Below are 19,910 nucleotides of genomic sequence, written 5' to 3' on the forward strand. Positions count from 1 at the left end.
CCCTCTCAAGGACCACAGGTGAACACCTCTGGGACCTTAGTAAGCTTCCGGGATGCGTCAGACATCTCTGTTTCCTTTCTCTTGGAGGGCGGTGCCAGGAAAGCCCAGGTGTGAAGCCACATGTCAGGGCATCTTATCCAGCCCCCCATCTTGGCTGCCAGGGGCCCAGCAAGTGTGGGCTCCCCCATGGCCAGAAACTGGGAAGATCTGGGCCTGCATTCTTCATGGCATCAGTTGGCTGGGCTGCGTGCCTGGGGCCCACTTTAGGTAGGGCTCAGCTGCCCTGTTTGTCGTGGTTCACCCTCCTGCCTCCGTGCTGGGACCGGCCTCACTTTTCTTTAGTCTTCCTGATCTGCTCTTTTCCTAGACCGGCTGCTGAGTAAAACACGTTTTATCTCTGAAGACACACTGTATATCGTGAAACAGAAGCCCCTTCCTACATATCCACGTATCTCACACACACACATTTTGCCCTCCTAGGATGTCTGTAAGGCATTTGAATTGTGACCCTGAGCCTCCTTCTTCTCACAAGGTTGCTGTGAGTGGTCAGTGGTCAGATGTGGGCGGAGCCTCCAGCACATTGCCTGGTACAGTGCATCTGGCTGGTATTACTAGTAAGACCAGTGGTCTCCCTGAATCCAAGGGCATCTTTTCCAACCCGCTCTGAATGGGAGTTGTTTGGGACTAGGGCTCCCTCTGGTGGCTGCTCTCTTCATTCACACCCAGGTCCCTCCAGAAAGGGGTGGGGGTGCCAGGGTTGGGGGTCATCAAGGCATCTCTTCCCCTCCCACACCTGGAAAGAGGGTTAGAGGTGGGTGAGAGGAAATGTCTCAGTTCCCTCACCATTTTCTTTACTTCCTTTCTGACACTGGTCAGGTTGGGGTCAGTAGGTCTGGGGAGAGGAGGGGGGCTGGAAGGTAGGGCTTCTGGTGGCAGGATCTTAGGGGATTGGTCCCTTCCCCCTCCGTGCCTGCAGTTCTCCTCCCAGGGAAGTGCTGACCCACGGCCTTCCAAGGTCACCTCCAGACAGGCCACAGGATGGCGGGAGGCTGGCACATTGACGGAGGCTCCCCAGGCTATCATGAGGTAATTTTATTTCTTTCCATTTTAGGTAAAAATAGTAAATACAAGATAATCTTAATAAAGGTAAAAATACATCATTTGGATTTTGTTGTTCTCTAAACAGTGCTACCTACAGTACAATTTTTGATTTAGGATTTTTAAATTTTTTTTTATAAACAAATAGAACTATTTTGCTATCTGTGTTCTCGTCTGGCACTTAAGAGTAGATCACAGGTCACCTCCCGGTTCTGTGTGGATGTGACTGGGTGGTGGGGAGGGAGTGCGAAGGGGTGCATGGGATGAGGTGGTCTGGCTTCCTGGGACACAGACAGAGATGCGGTCCGTGTGCAGTGGGAGGCACGTGTGTGCACCCACGAAGGCCTCTTCCTGCATGTCCCCGTGGCTGGACTGCATGTCCCACGAGTCAGGGAGCGTCCCCTCCCCCTCCTCCTGTGCTGGCCTTTCTTACCCAACAGCCTAGATTCACAACAGTTCTGGGTCAAGGCAGGCTCCTACCCTGCACATGTCAGCGACTCTGCTCAGGACAGAGCCAGTGGGTCCCCTTAGTGTCCCAGAGGAGCGGGCCTGGCCCCTTCCCCGCCAGGGCTGGTGGCTAGGAAATCCATCCCGGCCTGGGAATGCTGGTATAAGTCACAGATGCCGATGCAGGCTGCTAAATGTCTTTGCCCTTGTTGACCCTCAGATGGTCTTTGTTTAAGTTCTTTCCAAATTTCTCACTAAGCTGTTGGATCAGGTCTGCCAGCTCCCCGGTCGCTTGAGATTTCTCTTCCAGAAGCTCATAGCGTAGGCTGGAGATATCTTGCTTGATTTCCTTCAGTTCACCTGCAGGGACAGATGAGATGTTGGTGAGCATGAGCAGGCAGAAGGGGCTCCTTCCCCATACATTTGGGGCGTGCATCCTTCTGGCAGGTTTTCAGGTTGCCTATTAAGGGCAGAGGTGAGGGCCCGGGAGTTGCATTTTGACCTAAGTAACACCCAGCTCTGACCGCCGAAGGACTCGTCTGCCCATTTAAAACCCTCTTCTTCCCATTCCTGGTCAAGATCGTTGTTAAGGGTTTCAGGTAGACGGAGGAGTCAAGGTCACAGGTGTGAATTCCTATTCCAGCACCTGTTTGATATAATTGTTAGATGTTGGTCTTGGAGACAGTAAAGGCAGATTTCTAGACTGAGCCACACCCTCCTTAACTGCGACCATCATTTTCATGCTGCTTCATGTTTTGTTCTGTCTTTATCTGAGGGCGGGGAGGGGGGTGGACTCCCAAGTGTGAAGGGGATGCTCAGCACAGGGCTCCTGGCCATGCAGCCCGGCAGCCGGGCGGGGCAGGGTCCCCCTACACCATGCCGGCAGCACTGCCTGTCTGAGGCCTCCTCCTCTTTCCACAGCAAGGGACCACCAGGTGGGAACTTGAACTTTTTTCCACAGTGAGCCACATGGGCAGAAATCCACCTGGTCTGGGGCTGGGAAACTTTTAGTTAGGAGGCTCCGATGTTCTTTTCTGCTGTTGTAGATACCGGACTTGGACTCAAACAGGAGCCCAGTGCCTGAAAGCACGCTATTCATTCTCTCTTCTCCTTATATGTTGTGCACAGAAAAAGCAAACGTCTTAAAGGCACAGTTTGGCCGATTCTGACAAACGCATACATCCCCTATTTCCTTTACTGGAGCCCCAGCTGCAGGGGATAACGCCAGGGGCACAGAGCCTGGCAGCCCCACCTTCTGTAACTGGTTACATTCCTGTCTGTCACAGCGGGCTGGCAGGCTGGCAGTTTTACGTTCCAGACCCATAAGTAGGGGTAGCTTGATGGGCCCCTGCTCAGCCCCTAGGAAGTGTCAGCCCAGGAATGAGCTCTGTTGATGTTCAGGCTGCATGCTGGCTGCCCCAGGATGAAGCACAGGGTGACTTCGTGACCAGGTGCTTTGGCCCCTGTGGCCAAGGGAGGGCGAGCCTTAGTGCTTTCGTTCATCCAGGAGGCTGCTTCTAGGTAGCAAATATTTGTCCTCTGTGTCTCATGAAGATTAATTACCGGGTATAAGGTAATTTGCTTTTTACTTAAGAGTACCTGCATTAAATGGACTGGAAAATAACTCAAACAGTGAAAAGGATGTAGTCTGCAAACTTGAGTGTGCATCAGTGCATCAGGATGACCTGGTGCTTTTATCAAAATGCAGACTCCCCCCCCCCCCCCCGCCCCCCGCAAGAGTCACCCTAGAGATGCCAATGCACTGGGCCTGGGTGGGTTCTGGGATCTGCAATTGTAACAAGCGATTCTGAGTTGGGGGATACTTCGAGAAACACAGCTCGTTGTCAGATTCTGAGAGCCTGGAAGTGAGGCAGGCTGGTAGCAGGTTCTGAAGGTGGTGCGCAGTCTGCACCCACGGAATGAGGACTTCGGGGCCATTTTGGAATTCATGGGACACGAGGCGCGAGGCAGTAGACCTACCCCAGAAAGGTGACCAGGTCCTAATCCCTGGTGTCCAGACTGAGTATGATAACTTTATATGGCCGAAGGGAACCAAGGTCACAAGTGGAATTAGGGTTACTCATCAGCCAACTTTAAATAGGGAGATTATTCTGGATCATCCAGTCTAATGGTGAGTCTTTAAAAGGGGAAGGGAAGACATGACAACAGAAGCAGAAGGAACATGGCAGCAGGAGAAGAGCTCAGTTCCCCCGGGGGTTGGTTCTGAGCCCAGGCGGGCTGTATGCAGCCACAGGGTGGTCCCAGCCCACAGCCAGCCGGGGAGCAGAGGCCTCCGCCCCACAGCGGCACGGGACCTCCTCCTGCCCACACCCCAACCATCAGGGAACCCGGGCCTCCCCAGGGCCTCCAGGCAAGGGCACGGCCTTGCAGACAGCACCTTGGCTTGGCGAGACCACGTCCCACTGACGGCCTGTAGGAAACCAACCGATTCGCTTACCTTCGTTGACTTCGTCATTTTCTCTATCCACCTGGGCCTTCAGGACATATCTTTTTATGAGCCGTTTCATGATTTTCTGAAATGTGAGCACAAGGAGAGGGTCAAACAAGCCTGGTCGAGGACAGAAGCAGCCTGCACGGTGTATGTGCGACCCCATTTCTCTGCGGGGCGCCCGGTCCACGGCCAGAGTCGTCCTGCGCCCGGTGCCTCTCCTCTGAGGGTGCCTTGCCTATTGGTGGAACCCGGGCCTGACTCTGTTTAACCTCTCCCCCTAGGATGATCCCGCCCCTGGGGGTGTAAGAATAGGACACTTAAAGGAGGAAGGCCAAGCCAAGGAGGGAGGGAGAGAGAGAGAGAGAGAGGCATCTAAGATGTATAGGTGCTGCTTGAGGGTCCCAAGCCCAACACTACCCTGATCTTTGTTGTGACCTTAACCAGTCATGTCCTTTCCTCGAGACTTAGAGTCAGGACCAGGTCGGACAAGTCCACTGTACCTCGGAAAATTCCTACCAGAGGCAGAACAGACACGGCCGGGCCTCCGGAGGTTTTGCCAAAACACCCCTTCCCTGAGGTCCCCTCTGCCTGGTGCTGGGGGTGATGGCTGGAGGAAGTGCCTCGCATTACGCAGATCCTGGTTCTTCCAGCCGGTCAGGAGATATTCGTGAACATTCAAGAGACAGCCAGAATAGAGCCAAGTGTGAGAAGGACTCCAGGAGGTGAACTTTGGATTTTGCCAGCTAGTTGTTGGAAGCTTCCTGGGAAATCACAGGATTTCAAGATACTCTGGTAGTGGAGGCTTCTGAATCTTGCACGAACGGAGCGGCCCGCAGGAAGGGAGGGATTCCCTGTTCCTAGCTCGTCCCTGCCTGTGACCTGCCTCACCTGCTCACACCTGAGGACTCTGGGGACAGTGGCAGCATCTTTCTAGATGGAAGGGACCTGAACTCTGTCCCTAACTGTGCTGCTAGGCGGGTTGCTAAGTTCTCTCTGAATACATGGACTCAGGAAGAGCTCTTTGTAAGCAAAGGGAAGTGGATGGCTGGGACACCAGGAGGACTCAACACGTTCTGGTCATCAGCTGCCTTGGATGGCAAAGACCTCATGCCCGTGTCTCCAGGCCTTGTGAGTCCAGGACTTGCAGGGACAAGTGGAGGCTGTCGGTGATGAGCCCTGAGGCCCTGCAGGCCAGTGGGGCCTCTCCTCAGCCCTCGGGCTGTGGTCCACTTGGCTCTGCCGTTTGAGTCGTGACCTTATTTCTGGCCGAAAAGTGAATGAGCGGGTTGTCTTCACGCTGCCCTCCGTCAGAGGGCCCTGGGTCTTGCCATGTTAGTGGTCAAGATGCCATGCTAGATTTACCCTTGACATTCTCCTAGTCAATAAGGCAGGTTACCCAAGTTACTAAGAACACATGCCTTGCCTGGGATTCAGTAAGGTTCTTTTCACTTTGAACCGTAAAGCCAAAGCAAAACCATCTTGATCCCGAGCTGGTCCTCGTGGGGAAAAGCACAAAACCCTAAAACCCCAGATACCCAAGTATGTAAAATGCATACTGAATACAGAAATCAGAAGTTCTGCAAAATTTCAGGCTGAAGCAGGTCCAGAGGATCTAGTTAAAGTGTGTTGATTTTTTTTTTTTTTTGAGAGACAGAGAGAGACAGCACAAGCAGGGGAGGGTCAGAAAGAGAGGGAGGGAGACACAGAATCTGAAGCAGGCTCCAGGCTCTGAGCTGTCAGCACAGAGCCTGATGAGGGGCTTGAGCCCACAACCGTGAGATCATGTCCTGAGCCGAAGCCGGATGCTTAACTGACTGAGCCACTCAGGCGCCCCAGTTTGTTGCTGTTTTAAGGAAAACCTCAAGGATTAAGGGTTCTTTGGTTTCTGGATTCATCAGTCAAATACGTTTTATTTGTATGAGGAAGAAAGCATGAGCCTGAGATTGGAGGCGGAGAGTTCTCTTTGCCGTGATGCGCTGAACAGTCTCTTCCCAGCTATGGAAGCTTAGGGCGCATGCTGTGTTTTAGTACAACCCAGCTCAACCCATTAGTTGAAAAGATGCCATGGTATGTTTATTATTAATACACAATGTGCCCCTCCAGCTCCATTTGTTTTGAATAGGCGAGACACTGCTCACAAGCCCCCTGCACTGCGGAGGGGCCCTCTGGGAGGAGGGGGGAAGGGGACATAGATGTAGAGCGGATCCCCCGCAGACCAGGAGACTGTTAGCCTCCTGGACAAAATGGCCTCACTGAATCCTCCCAGAAGCCCAGTGAGATCGGGAAGGTGGTCTCCATTGGCAGGACGCCTCGATGAGCCAGGTGACTTCTCCAGGGTCATAGAGCCTGGAAGTGAGATTTAACCAAAATGGGAACCAAAGCTGGGGCTCCTTCTAACCTTCAGGAAAAGGTTATGTGCAGGACGCTTTAGGGGATGAGATGCAGGAAACTGGCTCCCGTTGGTCACTGGGGATTCGGGCTGCGTTTAGGTACCCATTTGATCTTTAAAAAACAGTGGTCTACATAGGAAGAAGCCTCAGCTAGATTTTGGAGGATGGATGGCTCCGTTCAGTTGTTACCCCTTGGGACATTTCAATGAAAGATATTGTTGCCCTTGGGGAAGAAGGTCACCGGTATGTCATTGTCATAAATGCTAATGCCCCAATCTTGAACACTGGCCTGCATAACTAAGGTTTGCACATCTGTGGCCCCAAGGGGAGAGAAACAAATGCTTGTCATTAAGCCTCTCAGCACGCATCAGGATTATAGAGGCTTAATATGGAAGCAGAATCTCATGAGTGTTGCAGACAAGTGGGGACCCTTTGACCTTCCACTTCTCTCTCAGGAGCGACAGGTACTTAAGAGGAGAATGGTGTGACAGCTGAGCAATTGCTTAGGGACTCTGTGTCTTGATGGGCACCTCGTTCCCCTCTGGGGTGTACATGTCAGACAGCCTGGGGACTGCAGGAGTGAGATGGCAGGCTTATCCCCAGAAATGCCGAAGTGGTTGGCAGGTGCCTATCTGTGTGACATGGGTGCTAGAGAAGATCTGTTTTCAGGAGAGATGGACCCTAAAAGTCTCCCCTCCTTCCCTGTGTAGAGGGGAAAAGGATGTTGCTTTGTTATGGGTTTTGAGACATCTCCTTGCTCTCTTTGATACAGTTCCTCACTTCGAGAAGATCATAACCTTTCCCCAGGTTGAGGCATCCTGGTCAGTGCCGGTTCTGCCTCCCTTGCCCTCCTGCCCTGTACAAGCGGTGAGGATGAATATATGTAGTGATGTGATGCTCGAGGGGATGAGAATGAGACGCACAGTAGCTCAGAAGGGTCATGACACTGAGACCCACACTGGGGAAGGAGCCACCAGTTCTTTGCCCCTCCCCCCACATTCCCGGGGCTCAAATGGCCTTTCCACACTGCTGGCTCTTTCTTTGGAAGAGACATGTCTCTCTGTACAGTGAGAGCAGTTAAAGATGTAAACTGAGAGCACGTATATGGTACATCGAAGATGGTAAGTGAAGCAGAATCCGGAAGGAAGCAGTGTTGCCACTTAGGAAAACCGAGATCAAAGGACCTTTGGAAGAGAGGGGGCACAGTGGATCCTAGGACATGTCATTTGTTAAACTGGGGTTTATCAGACACCAGAAAAAGAAGAGGTCAGCGTTGGCTAGTTGTCTCTCCTATTTGCTTTGATCTCTACCAAAAGGACGACCTAGGACATGAAAAAGAGGGCTCCCCCTGGTTTGGGGAAGGGCTTGCATCCCTAACACTGGGGCTTGCTTGACTTACAGAAGGCGCCTGGATCCTGTGGTTCGTTTGGGATGCGGCTTGTTGGCTTTGCCCGTGATGGATATGTGCCTCTCAGACTGTGAGTATCTGTGTCTGCACCCACCCCAGCAAAAGGCCCCCTGGATGTTGGAACGGGTCACAGAGTCACTTTGATAGGAGGCATACTTTGACCCCCTCACCAGAGTCTTGGTTTTGTTTCATTATTTAGTACCATATGAGCCCAGATTGGAAACAAAGCAAAACAAACCATGGCAAAAGCAAGGGACTAGTCTTGTGAAAAATAGCGATCAGAACCCTGGACGCCTAAGTTAAAGCTCAACACAGCAGGCCTCCGCCTTCCCCTCCCATGGAGAAGCCCTGGAAGTCAAAGGATTGACAAGCATAACATAAACATCTCAAGTACTAGATTTGAAAAATCAGGCAGATCTACTGACAAGACACAAAGGCCAGGAGTTTAAAAATTCCACGTGTGTGCTCCACGGGCCTTTTGTCTTCCTGGGAGCGCTGCAGAATCACCCCGAACCATGGCAGTGAAAGACACTGACAGCACGTGTCCTCCTCGAGGTGTGTGGGACACGATCGTCAGAAAGAGGACGTGTGCTCGGCTCCTTCTGATCCCTGCACGTTTGGAGGGAAGAAAGCAGCGCATCTTAGAAGTCCACCAGTGGGCCCAAGAAGACAAGAGAGGCTTTGTCAGACCCTTACACCAATCGTCCATGCTAGAAGCTCCTCCTCTACCTCGCCTTCTCCCCTCACCCCTCCACAGACAGCTCTGGTAGGACAGGGTCTCAGCAAGACTTGGGTGCCTAGGAAGTGTGCTGTAGTAAAGGAGGGTGCCACTGTGACTCAGACAGATAGTTGACCCAGCTGTGGAAGCTTCACCACTGAGTCTTAGTTTTCTCATTCGATAAATGGATTTAAAGTTACTGCCTCTCTCACCAGCATATGGTGAGATTACACCTGGGCTAGTGTCTAGCCCCCGCCCCTGTGTCCTTCATGCCATCTGTCTGAGCAGATGACCAGACTGCATGCACCTTGCAGGGCTGAGCGAAGGGTGCACGTGCAAATGCCAAGTGCTCTCTGTTCCCCTTTCCTTGCTTCCTAGCCCTTTCCCTCTGATGCTCACTAGCCCTGCTTTTCCTTTCTTCTTTTCTGTGAAAACGGTTTGAATAAGTAGCCCCAGGTTTTTCTTGGTAGATTCACAAAATATAGGGTGAGCAAGCTGTCCAAGGCTGTGAGTAGCCCGAAGCTGAATACCATCAATCTCTGTAATCACGACCAGGGAGTTCTTGGGGACACTGAAAGCAGCCCGGACTCAACCATTGATGAGACGATAGGAATGGGATCTCTCTGAGGCAGCTTGTGAACACAGTCTTGTTCATAAAGGGTTCATTCTGGGTACAGGACGTTTCACCAGGTAATCAGTCTTCCTTTATCTTAGCAGCTGATTCTGCCTGAAACCCATCAGAGATTTGACCCTAACCCATTAGGGTTTTCGATCTCTTTTCTGGCACAGATAATCTATACTTTTCTCTGGGAAGCTGAGAGATAAAAATCCCTCCACTGACCAAAGGATTTGTCCTGTAGAATAACGCAAAGCAGATCAAACTGCTCAGGCCCAATTTTGTACACGATTCAATACAAGATTTGCCCATCTCCAGTTTTTAGTCCATGTCATCTCATAAAACTCTAAGTACTTGGAGGGATGAACCATTTCTTAACTGTGCACTTGAATCCTCCTACCTGCATAAGTGGCTCTGAAATATGGGCAGAGCTGCAGTTAGAGAGCTGTGTCTGGGAGATGCTATGTCGAAGTCTAATTGTTCCCTCAGGGACGGTGGCACCAGGGACATAGTCCCAGGAATGCTCAGGGCAGCTTCACGTTGGCCTCTGATAAGAACTGATCAGCATGGATAAAACTGCTGATCCTCTAGAAGGGGAAGGCAGGAAAAGAATGGCCTGTGCTTTTATAATCGATAACCTGTACTTAGCATTTATCACTGGCTCATGGGCTGATTCAAACAGATACAGGGACATGGCATCAATTTCCGAACACAATGCAAGGGGCTGTGAGCATAAAAAGCCTTCTAAGGGTTATGTGTAAGAAGAGATTTGGGCAGGCTGGTGGTCTTAGGTCTGGTGGTTAGTGAAGCATCTGGCTGCTTAAGCCGGATGCCTGGGGCCCATCCCTGTAGACGGGCATCAGGTCCCGTTGCCTGTATGTCCAGAGTGTATTCTGAATCCGTCTACTTTCCTCCATCACCCTACTCACACCAGTCCACACCCCTCCCTTGCACCTGGACGCCAGTCCCCTGCCTGCTGAACTCTAGCTCCTTTAGACTTGCCAAGCTTCTCTCCTCTGGCTTTTTTTTTTAAAGTTTATTTTTAATTATTTTGAGAGAGATAGAGAGCAAGTGGGGGAGGAGCAGAATGAGAGGGAAAGAGAATTCCAAGCAGGCCCCAACCCATAAACCATGAGATCATGACCTGAGCTGAAATCAAGCATTGGAGGCTTAACTGACTAAGTCACCCAGGTGCCCTGCGTCTCCCCTCTGGTTTTTGCTCATGCCCTTCCTGTGCCTGGGAGGCCCCTGCAGCTGCCTTCTTATCTATGAGATCTTAGCTGACTGTCCCGTCCTACTAGATGCCTCCTCTGGTAACCACATCTAAGCAGGGGCTCCCTTTTTTTCTTTTTGTGCCCTATTGTTTTCTCCTTTCTCCTTTTATCAATTGGAAGTTACGTATTTACTTGTGTGTTTACTTGTTCCCTGTGTCTGTCCCTCCCTGGGCTGTCAGTGCCGCTCTGATAGGAGCCGTGGCCTCGTCCCCAGTGAGCGGTGCAGTGCCTTCATGTAGTTGTCACTCAAGCCATGTTTGCTGAATGACGGAGGGCACGAAGCTGGGGGCTGACGGCCATGGTGCTAAATCCGTGTCTGCTGGTACCTGGGAAGGGTGTGGTTACCTGGTATCTCGTGGGCTTGCTGAAACTGTTATTTGCTGTTAGGTTTTCAGAATTCCTCATGCCAGCCTGGTAGCGAGTCTTCTGGGGGAGGAGGAGAACAAATAATAATAAATAATACACACACACACACACACACATGTTCGAATAACATATATGACACCCATACGTGAGGCCGTGTCTAAAAAGAGGACCCACAGGAAGCTGATATGCCCCCTGTTGCTAGGCTTCCTTGAACACTTTTCCTGGGACTTGAGTTCTGTAGGATGACAATAGCTTACAGAACGTGGTTTGGTCAACTTTGGGAAGCAAGGAGCTAAAGTTCAGGGTGTGTCTTTCCTCCAGGACGCCTCAGAGATTTTAATTTGCTAAGAAACAGTGAGAAAGAATCTCCAGGACAGGGAGCGGGGGGTGGGAGATAACGGGCAGGGAAGCTCTCTTCCCAGAGATCATTCTCCAGGTACTTTCTGGGAAGAGCTGCCCCTCCCTGGGGCTCTCCCTCTGTGGGGTGGGGTCCTGGCCCAGCCAGGCAGGGGCTCGGCTCGGACAGGGCGCGTGTGCAGGGCACTGGGGGGAGAAGGCAGCCCCAGGGGCAGTCTCTGCGCTGCTGAAACAGCCTGTTCTCAACAGCACGGGCCCCCCCGCTGACTTCCCTTGTGTCAGGGGCTCGGTGCACCAGTCAGGCACACACACCTTCCACCTCCCCCTCCTGCCACCTTCTCTTGCGCCATAAACCCCGCGCTACCTACCCTGAATTTGGAATTCAGCATGCCCATTTCAAGGTCATTTTCACAGCTTTTGGCCTTAGATTTGCAGAGTTTTATGAGGCACATCTTGATTCTCATTATGAGATAATAAAATGATTTAGGACTTGGCACAAGATTGAAGGGAGCAGGTAGAGTTCTTCCTTCATCAAAGTAAGACAGCCAGAGCTTCGCCCTGGCAAACTTCCACTCCACATCTGCATCCTCCTGTGGGGCGAGGGAGACGACACACCATCAAGGGGCACGATTTCACATCGGAGTTCAGTGGGACGGGTGGGGGTGCAGTCTCCACATTATGACAGCAGATTCCTTTCTCTTTTCTTTCTTCCTTCCTTCCTTCCTTTCTTCCCTCCCTCCCTCCTTCCTTGTTTGTTTGTTTGTTTTGAGAGAGAGGGCGAGAATCCCAAGCAGGCTCCGCACTGTCAGCACAGAGCCTGATGTGGGGCTCGATCTCACAAACTGGTGATGGCAGATTTCTCAGCAGGACTCGGACTAATCTATCTGTGGGTGTTCTCCTGCTTTACAGTTCACAAGATGGGGCATTTGCTCTTGCTAAAACCATGTGAAATGAGTCATTCCTAACAATCTCTACCTAGCTCCTCAGGACTTAGCGCTGAAAACCTCAGCCTCTTCATACCTCCTTGACTCTCCACTGGGAATTTTCACAAACATTCTCCACTCGCCCCTCACCAGAGAACTTTTCTCACTGCCGCTTAATCTCGTAATCCATTAACACTTAGAGCTCTTCTGATTCACAGTCCACCACGGCATCAAGGTACTAACATTTTGGAGCATTAGGCCCAGAAGAAATAAAATAGGAGCCATGAAGGTGAACACCTAAATACATTTAAATCTTCTAGTAGGCATATTGTAGAAAGTAAAATGGAACAGATTAAATTAATTTCAGCCCTCTATTTTTTTGAATCTGGTAGATCCAAAATGTAACCACTTCAGCACATAATCATTATAAAAATGAGGTAGTGCACATTTTTATTTCATATGGAGTCTTTGAAATCAGTGTATGTTTTATACTTTCAGCACATTTCAATTTGGACCAGCCACGTTTCAAGTACTTACATGTGGCGGACAACTACCTTGTTGGCTTATACTGTGGTACCGTGTACTTATAGAAAGCATACTTCTTAGTCGTCAAAGCGCTGGCACAGAGGATGTAGAGAGATCCTGTATGTGTAATTCAAGAGAAACAGACCTGGCCGGCATCGGCAGGAGGCAGTCCAGCCATGCTGTGTCCCCTGGTGGTGGCGGTAGTTTTAGCCCCCAGATCTATTCTGTCTGACTTGGTGTCAACCCCAGAATGCTGTGTGAGCCCTCTAAGAGGTAACAGGTGCATTTTTTTTAAATAGGCAGGCTCTTTAGGCCTCTGTCCTATAGGCAGTTTGAGAGTAGGTGAGAGGCATGGGATTTGGAGTCTGACGGACCTGGGCTCACAAGCCCTTACTCACTGCGGGACCTCAGCAAGGGCTCCATCGGTAGATGGAGATAATGCTGCCTCCCTCACAGAGCGCTGAGACTGGCACTGAGTATGTGCTCCCTGAGGGCGGGCTCCTCTCCGCACAGACACCAGCTACGCCTCTCGGGGCTCTGAGCCGAGCAGGGGTCCACACGAGGCTGCCACGAGGTACTGCATGCTGTAAGGTGACCATCTGCAGACTTGGCCATTCTATTTGCTTTTGCTGAGAACCTGTCAGCAGCTGATCGGGTCTGTGGAGTCTGGGGTCTTCTAGACTGGAAGTTTGGTGAGGGCAGGGCTTGCTTCCAGCCCCCCTGCTGCACAACTGAGAGATGTGACAGGGACACCTGACCCGAGAGGAAGGTTGGTATAGTGGTGACAGCACAGGGTCTGGAGCCTGCCTGGGTTCCAGTCCCCACTCTCTTCCTCCCTAGCTGTGTGGCCATGGCGGCATAGCGGCTCTGCGCCTCTGTTTGCTCATCTGTAAAAGGGGGATAAGAATGCCTACCTCGTGGGTCATTGTGAGAATTACATGAGTTCACACATGAGGAACACTTTGTGTCGGACATGAGTACGCCGTTAGTAAGTATTATTTTTATTCCCATAGCTTAACACGGTGCCTAGTGTTCAACTTTGAGTCATTCAGCAAACACATGTCGAGTACCTACGCTGTGCCCGGCCTGGACTAGGTAGGCACTGGGGCTGACAGTCAGTGCCCTCGTGGATTACATGCTCTGGCCCACAACATGATTATGTTAAGTTACTCTTCTCCTGGTCTTTCCCCCGGAGTTGTGCTAAGGGCTGTGAAGGATGCTGGGTATAGGGCTCTTGGCCTGGCCCTGGGGTAGGGCAGGCTGCCCCATGGCTGGTGCTGGAGCTGGGCTCCAGGAGGTGAGGAGTTCGCACCCAGGTCAGGTGTGGGTTGGGTGGGGGTGGAGAAGAGTAGGAGTTAATGAGTTGAGGAGGCAGTGAGAAGCGTAAACAGCTTTTTCTGAGAAAGTTGGCAGGAAGGAGCAGGAGAGAAAGAGCTAGAAAGTAGGATGGAGGGAGGATTTTTTTTTAGTTACTTTTTTTTTTAAGGATCCAGAGCCTCATTTAAATGCTGACAGGAAGGGCGAAGATATGCACAGAGCAGGGATGATGTGCAGTGGCCCCTGAGGAGGCGAGAGAGAGGGCAGGGAGCCGGGGCACACAGCAGGGCAGCCCAGAGGGAAGGCCTCTCTGTCCGCCGCAGGAGGGGGGGTGGGCGCATGGCAGGTGCAGAGACAGGCGGGTCCCTGGATGTGGAGAGTAGGTGCTCAAAATGTGTTGACCGAATAAATAAGCATTCTCGTGGAGGAATGCACACGTATGTACTGCATCAAAGTTCAGTGTGACCAGGAACACCGTGCCCTGTCTAGTGGCCTCGTTCTGTGTCTCAGGGCCCTTGTACACACATCACGGGGTGGGGGGCTAGGAGAGGGCACACGTGCTCTCACCTGAGGAGCACAGAGCCCCGGGAGGAGGTGCTCCCCCCACCCTGTGGTGCAATGCTGTGCTGGGGTAACTGGACAGGACAGGCCCACGTGACATCATGGCTTCGCCCTCTCCTGCCCCAGACTAGTGGGCATCTCTCCACACTGAGCCACAGTGCTTTACGTGTGTGTGCTTGTTAGCATGGGGTACACTGCCCAGGGTGAGTGGTACAGAGGTCTGCATATTTTCCAGGCACCATGTGGTTTCTCTTACATATGGGGAAACTGAGGCCCAGAGTGGGGGCTGGTTAGCAACTGCTTATCCACATAAGAGACCAAGTATGTACACTACTAAAAAAGAGACCTTTGTCCATGGACAGAGTGCTGCGTTTTCCTGTGGGTGGCAGGGGAGAGTGGGGAAGAGGGGAGGCTTCATGCTGGTCAGCTCTTCCTCTTACCTCTTTTTTCTTTTCCCTGCACAGCCTGGCTTCTTGTAGGCCCAAAATGCCACACTGTTTCACCTTCCTGCCTTGGCACATGTTCCTACTCTATTTTGGAGGGTGTGGGGGTAGTGTTTTGAGCCAAATGCGTCCCCTAAAATTCATATGGTAAAGCCCTAACCCAGCGCCTTAGAATGTCACTCGATTTGGAGACAGGGCCTTTACAGAGGTGAGTAAGGTTAAGTGGCCATGTTAGGGCATGACTGGGGTCCTTCTAAGGAGCAGTAGATCGACTAGGGATGCGTGTGCAGACAGGAAAGGCCATGTGGGGACACCAGGAGCAGGCAGCCGACTGCAAGCAGAAGAGAGAGGCCTTGGAAAAAACAACTGGGCCCCGCACCTTGCTTTTGGACTTTGAACCTCTAGAACTGTAAAGGAATCCTGCCTGTGTTTCAGCCCCTCGGTCTGCGGTGTTTTGTTATGGTAGCTCAGCCAGTGAATGCCTGGAGGTCTTTAATTTTTTCCTTCATGAGAAACACACTACGACTTGTCTTATACAAGACTCAAGCACAAGAGTATATCAGGCAGATGTGACAGTCCCCTTCCAAATCTCTCTCCTTTTCCTCCCTTCCCCAGAGGATGCCCTGGGTCAAGGTCGTGCTTCTTTGTCTCTACCTTTCTGGGCTCTTCTGAATATGCCTTCCTACTGTTATGTAAATAAGATTTTCCTACCTGTATTTTTCTACAACTTGTGTTTTTATTCCCACTTAAGAATATCACAGGGATTTTGTGATATCAGCTCAGGTAAGTTTTTCTCCCTGTATATAGCGTGTTCTGAAGTCTGTATTGTATCAGAGTTTATTGGAACGCTCTGAGGTTGATGGGCTATGCCCACGTTTCCCGTTAGTGATCGTGTATTAAAATCGTGCTTCTGTGTGGATCTCTTCCTAGAACTGGAATTGTTGAGGCAATTCGAAAGAGGTTAGTGCGTTTCATTGATGTTTAGCGTATTGATTTTACATTCTGGTAAGTAAAACAATAATCAGATTTATGCCCCCAGCTGCCGCCTCCAAGCGGCCCCCCCCCCGCCCCCCCCCCGCCGCTGTGCCTGGCTTCGGTGCCCTTTCACAGGCCTCTTCTTTTTCTAATGCTTATCCAGTTACAAATGAGCATGGATGCCCTTTTCTTCCTTTCTTACACAGTGAGAGCGCACTATAAACGTCCTGCAACTTTATTTTTTCACTTAGTGCTATGATTTGCAGGTCTTTCCCCATCGGTACAGGGAGAGCATCTTTGTCCTTTCTAAAAGCCTCACAGCTTCCTACTGTTCAGATGCATCATCATCTATTTTACCAGGTTCCTATTCATGCTCATTTATTTGTTTTTAACTCCTGTTCTTCCAAACAAGGCTGCAATCACTAGCTTATGGTGTGTGCCTTTTCCGTTTTGATAAACCCCGTCCTGATACATTTTCTGCGCCCCCTTAGCTCTCTGGCAACATTGTATTCATCTTAAAATGGCCTTCAAGCATCAGGAAACGTCTCTGCTTCATATCTTGTGCACCTGCTAGGACTTCTCAGGGTGTGGGGGGCCCAGGACACTGCTCTTTGTTCACTGATGTATCTGGTTTTCTCAAAGGACAGAGTTCTTAGAGGGCGGGGACTGTCTTAGTCATCCCTGTGTCACCAGTGCTAGCACGGGCATTTTATACAGTAGGTATTTAATAAATAATATGTGAGGGGCACCTGAGTGGCTCCGTTGGTTAAGCATCTGACTTTGGCTCAGATCATGATCCCACAGTCCGTGGGTTCAAGCCCCGCGTCAGGCTCTGTGCTGACACCTCAGAGCCTGGAGCCTTTCGGATTCTGAGTCATCCTCTCTCTCTGCACCCCCCTCTCATGCTCTGTCTCTCTCTCTCAAAATAAAGACGTAAAAAAATATATAAGCGAGAGGCAGAGGGAATGTTGGCTAAAAGATACCGTCATTCCAGCCTCCTGCCTGCTGTCCTGAGGGGATGCGTGAAAGAGGGAAGCTTCAAGACCCTGATTCTTCCTGCCTCGTTGGGCCATTTTACGTGTGGTGGCCACCCTGCCACATGGCTGCTTGACCGAAAGTGCTCCTTGGAGCCTTGTGGGAAGAACACTGCTTGTTTGCTGTTCTGGCTTCACACGTCCTAACTCACGGGCTTCTAAGGTCCTTACCCTCGATGCAGCAACCAGCCATATAAATTAAACCACGGGAGAGAGAACAATTTCAATGAGCTGGTCTTACCTCAATTTCCTGATACGAGTTGTTGATCATGGCTATTAGCATATTGAGCAGCACGACCACCATGGTGACGTTATAAACGCCGTAAAGAACGTAGCCGATGTTCTCGATGAATTTGTGGTCGTATTTCAGCACCACCGAGATCACTTCAGACAAGCCAAAGATGGACCAAAATAAGGTTTTAAAACTTTCTTCAACCCTGTAAGGAAAGACCGTCCCTTCAGCTAGTTCTGCATCTGCTAACACTCTTCACACGAAAGTTCCCGTTTCCCAGACTTTGGTGGTTATCCGGGTCTGGGGCTGGGCTGGCTGGCGGTGCCTGTCTTCCGAAATAACGACATAGTCAGGTTTCTAAGAAGACTTTGACAAAAATATTATAAAGGGCGGTGCTTTCTTTTCCATTCAGTCCATCTCTTGGGACTCGGGCTATGGTATTGTTTTTATCTTGCAATCAACTAAACATTTAAAATTCAACACCAGGGCACATGTTTGTTCTTGTCCATTACCAGCCTCAGACAGCACACTCTTCCTAAAATCAGCTCTTGAGTGTCTCTTCTCAGACCTGCCAGCCCCATGTGCAGGGGGAAAGGATGGGAGTTTGGTGTGTCCAAATTGTTCACATTTACCAGGCAACTGTCCATGCCTCACCCTGCAGCTCACGCACGTTTGCCATTGCATGTGCGTCGAGGGCAGTGCGGGCAAGATCTGGCTGTTAGGACGCTGTTCTCTGACTCTTGAGAGACAATGAAATTATCAGGATACCCTAGCTTTTACAGCAAGATCCAAGCGTGTTTCCCGGTCTGTACTTTGTGGCTAGGTCCTCACGTGAGGTTTACAGCGTAGAATCCAATCGGAAAGCTGAGTTTGGGTTGGGTGGCTTGGAACACGCCTGTGATCTGATAACATCTGAAAGGTTATATGCAGTTCTTTGAGTGTGCATCCAGTTTTGGGGTATGGTGAGAAAGCACTTTCCTTTTTCTCTTTAACATTTCAGATTTTCAACACTCACCCACAAGTGGACAGGATTAGCTAGATCTCAAAAAAAATCAGCCTTTCTTAAGGACTGGTATTTATTTGACAAGATGTACAAAAATACTAGTATTTGTCACTTGGGCTAAAAATCCAGCTCTGACTTGCATGAATTTTCAGCTCCCCTGTGTGTGAGTACGTGTGGGCGTGTGTGTATGTGCCTGTCTAGCCAGCTGTTTGACTCATTCCCGATGCAGCCCCGAGACTGAAAACTGAAAATTGAAGTGGGTTTTTGTTGTCATTATTTGTTTCTGGTTTCTTTGAAAACTGTGAGGTTGGAATATTTAATTCGTTTTACTTTTAAAAGGAAGGAATTTAGTTAGGAAGTAATGACTGGGGATCCAACCATTATTTCAGAGCCCCGGCTCCTGATGTCATTATGAGAAAGGTTCTACTCTTCGTGTGAGATGAAGCATCCATTTTGGGTGAAAAAGATGCCTCTCACTGTGTGGCCATGATTCTCGGCAGCTACTGCCTTCCACTAAGAAGTAAGCTTTCGGCTGTCTCCCCAGTGGAAAGGAACAGTGGCAGAGAACTGCTGGTGAAGCCCCGCGTCCCAAACTGGAAGGAGACAGCAGGATGTGATCTCTCCGACAGTTCCCTTCCTAATCGGATCAGCAGAAAACCGGAGGGCACACTATCTGAGCAAGGGACTGGGCAGGCAGGCGCTGGTCCAGGGTTTGTGCACTTAACCATGAAGGTCCTAAGAAACAGATAACATATGCAGCCGAGAGAGGCTTTATAGAAACCCATCTTCCCTTGCTTCCCTTGGAAAACCCCACGAACCTTTGGCTGACACAAATGAAGCAAGCAATTATAGAATACTCAGGGAAAGTCTTCTGAATTTTGATTAGGGAAAATGGCCTAGATTCAGCATGTACTTTTTTTTTTTTTTTTGCTTCTTGCCATGAATTTTGCCACTTAGCTCTGATTTACCTGTGATGCCTTCACTTAGGCATTCTAGGTAATAAAATAATCTGACAGAGGTAGCACCAGTCCACTAAGCAGTATGTGTTCTACTAAGAGAATATTTACAGATCCCTAAATTCAATTCATGGCTCAGCTCCTCCTCCATCAGATTCCACCCCCGCACCCGTTGGAATGCTGATCCTTTTGGTTATCTGGCCCAGACAGTATTCATACCGGTTTCATTTCTATACTTTAAAGATTAGCCTCTGGATCTGAATTTGTATGACCCCAGAGTGACAGTGACCCCCCTCCAGAGCAACAACATATGCCCCTGATTGGGTAGGAGAGGGGTGTCTCAGCCAAAGTACGCATTTTTAACAGTCTCTTGTAAATTCTTCACAAAGCGTCCACAGCCCCGTGTCCTCCTATTAGGGGGCAAATGGGCTGTCATAGCAAAGACCTCCTTTAAAGAAAAGCTGGGTCCATCAGCTTGAATCATCCAAGATGGCTAGATTCACCCTTGGTATCTGTTGGGTCTTTCATGTGTACTTACCCATCTTGACACGAACTGGATTAAGTGAATGGATTAATTTTGTTGTTTCCCAGAGGGGACCTTAGGGGCTGAGTCCCGTACAATTAGCCGTGCTAAATGGTAATGGGTACAGTATTTTACCCATCACGCAAGCGGTATAAGGAAATTCTGAATGGAATTGAAGAGGTCAGTGTTAAACAATGAAAAAATAAAATGTAAGAATAAAATGCTGGGGTGCCTGGGTGGCTCAGTCGGTTAAGCCTCCAACTTCGGCTCAGGTCAGATCTCACGTTTGTGG

The 19,910-nt window shown here is 50.3% G+C and overlaps 1 protein-coding gene across 1 annotated transcript in view; it reads right to left on the reverse strand.

The window, feature by feature from the left end:
* Nucleotides 1-1,254: 1,254 nt before the first annotated feature.
* The window catches only part of TRPC7 (transient receptor potential cation channel subfamily C member 7), a 136,139-nt gene continuing 117,483 nt past the window's right edge, over nt 1,255-19,910 (reverse strand). The window contains exons 8-12 of the mRNA XM_029941960.1: nt 17,146-17,341; nt 11,495-11,716; nt 10,749-10,829; nt 4,004-4,079; nt 1,255-1,905 (exon numbers count right to left, since the gene is read on the reverse strand). Coding sequence (XP_029797820.1) covers nt 1,736-1,905; nt 4,004-4,079; nt 10,749-10,829; nt 11,495-11,716; nt 17,146-17,341 — 745 coding nt within the window. The 3' untranslated portion in view covers nt 1,255-1,735. The remainder of the gene's footprint in view (nt 1,906-4,003; nt 4,080-10,748; nt 10,830-11,494; nt 11,717-17,145; nt 17,342-19,910) is intronic.

The sequence above is a fragment of the Suricata suricatta genome, chromosome 6, assembly GCF_006229205.1.
Source record: "Suricata suricatta isolate VVHF042 chromosome 6, meerkat_22Aug2017_6uvM2_HiC, whole genome shotgun sequence".
NCBI lineage: Eukaryota > Metazoa > Chordata > Mammalia > Carnivora > Herpestidae > Suricata > Suricata suricatta.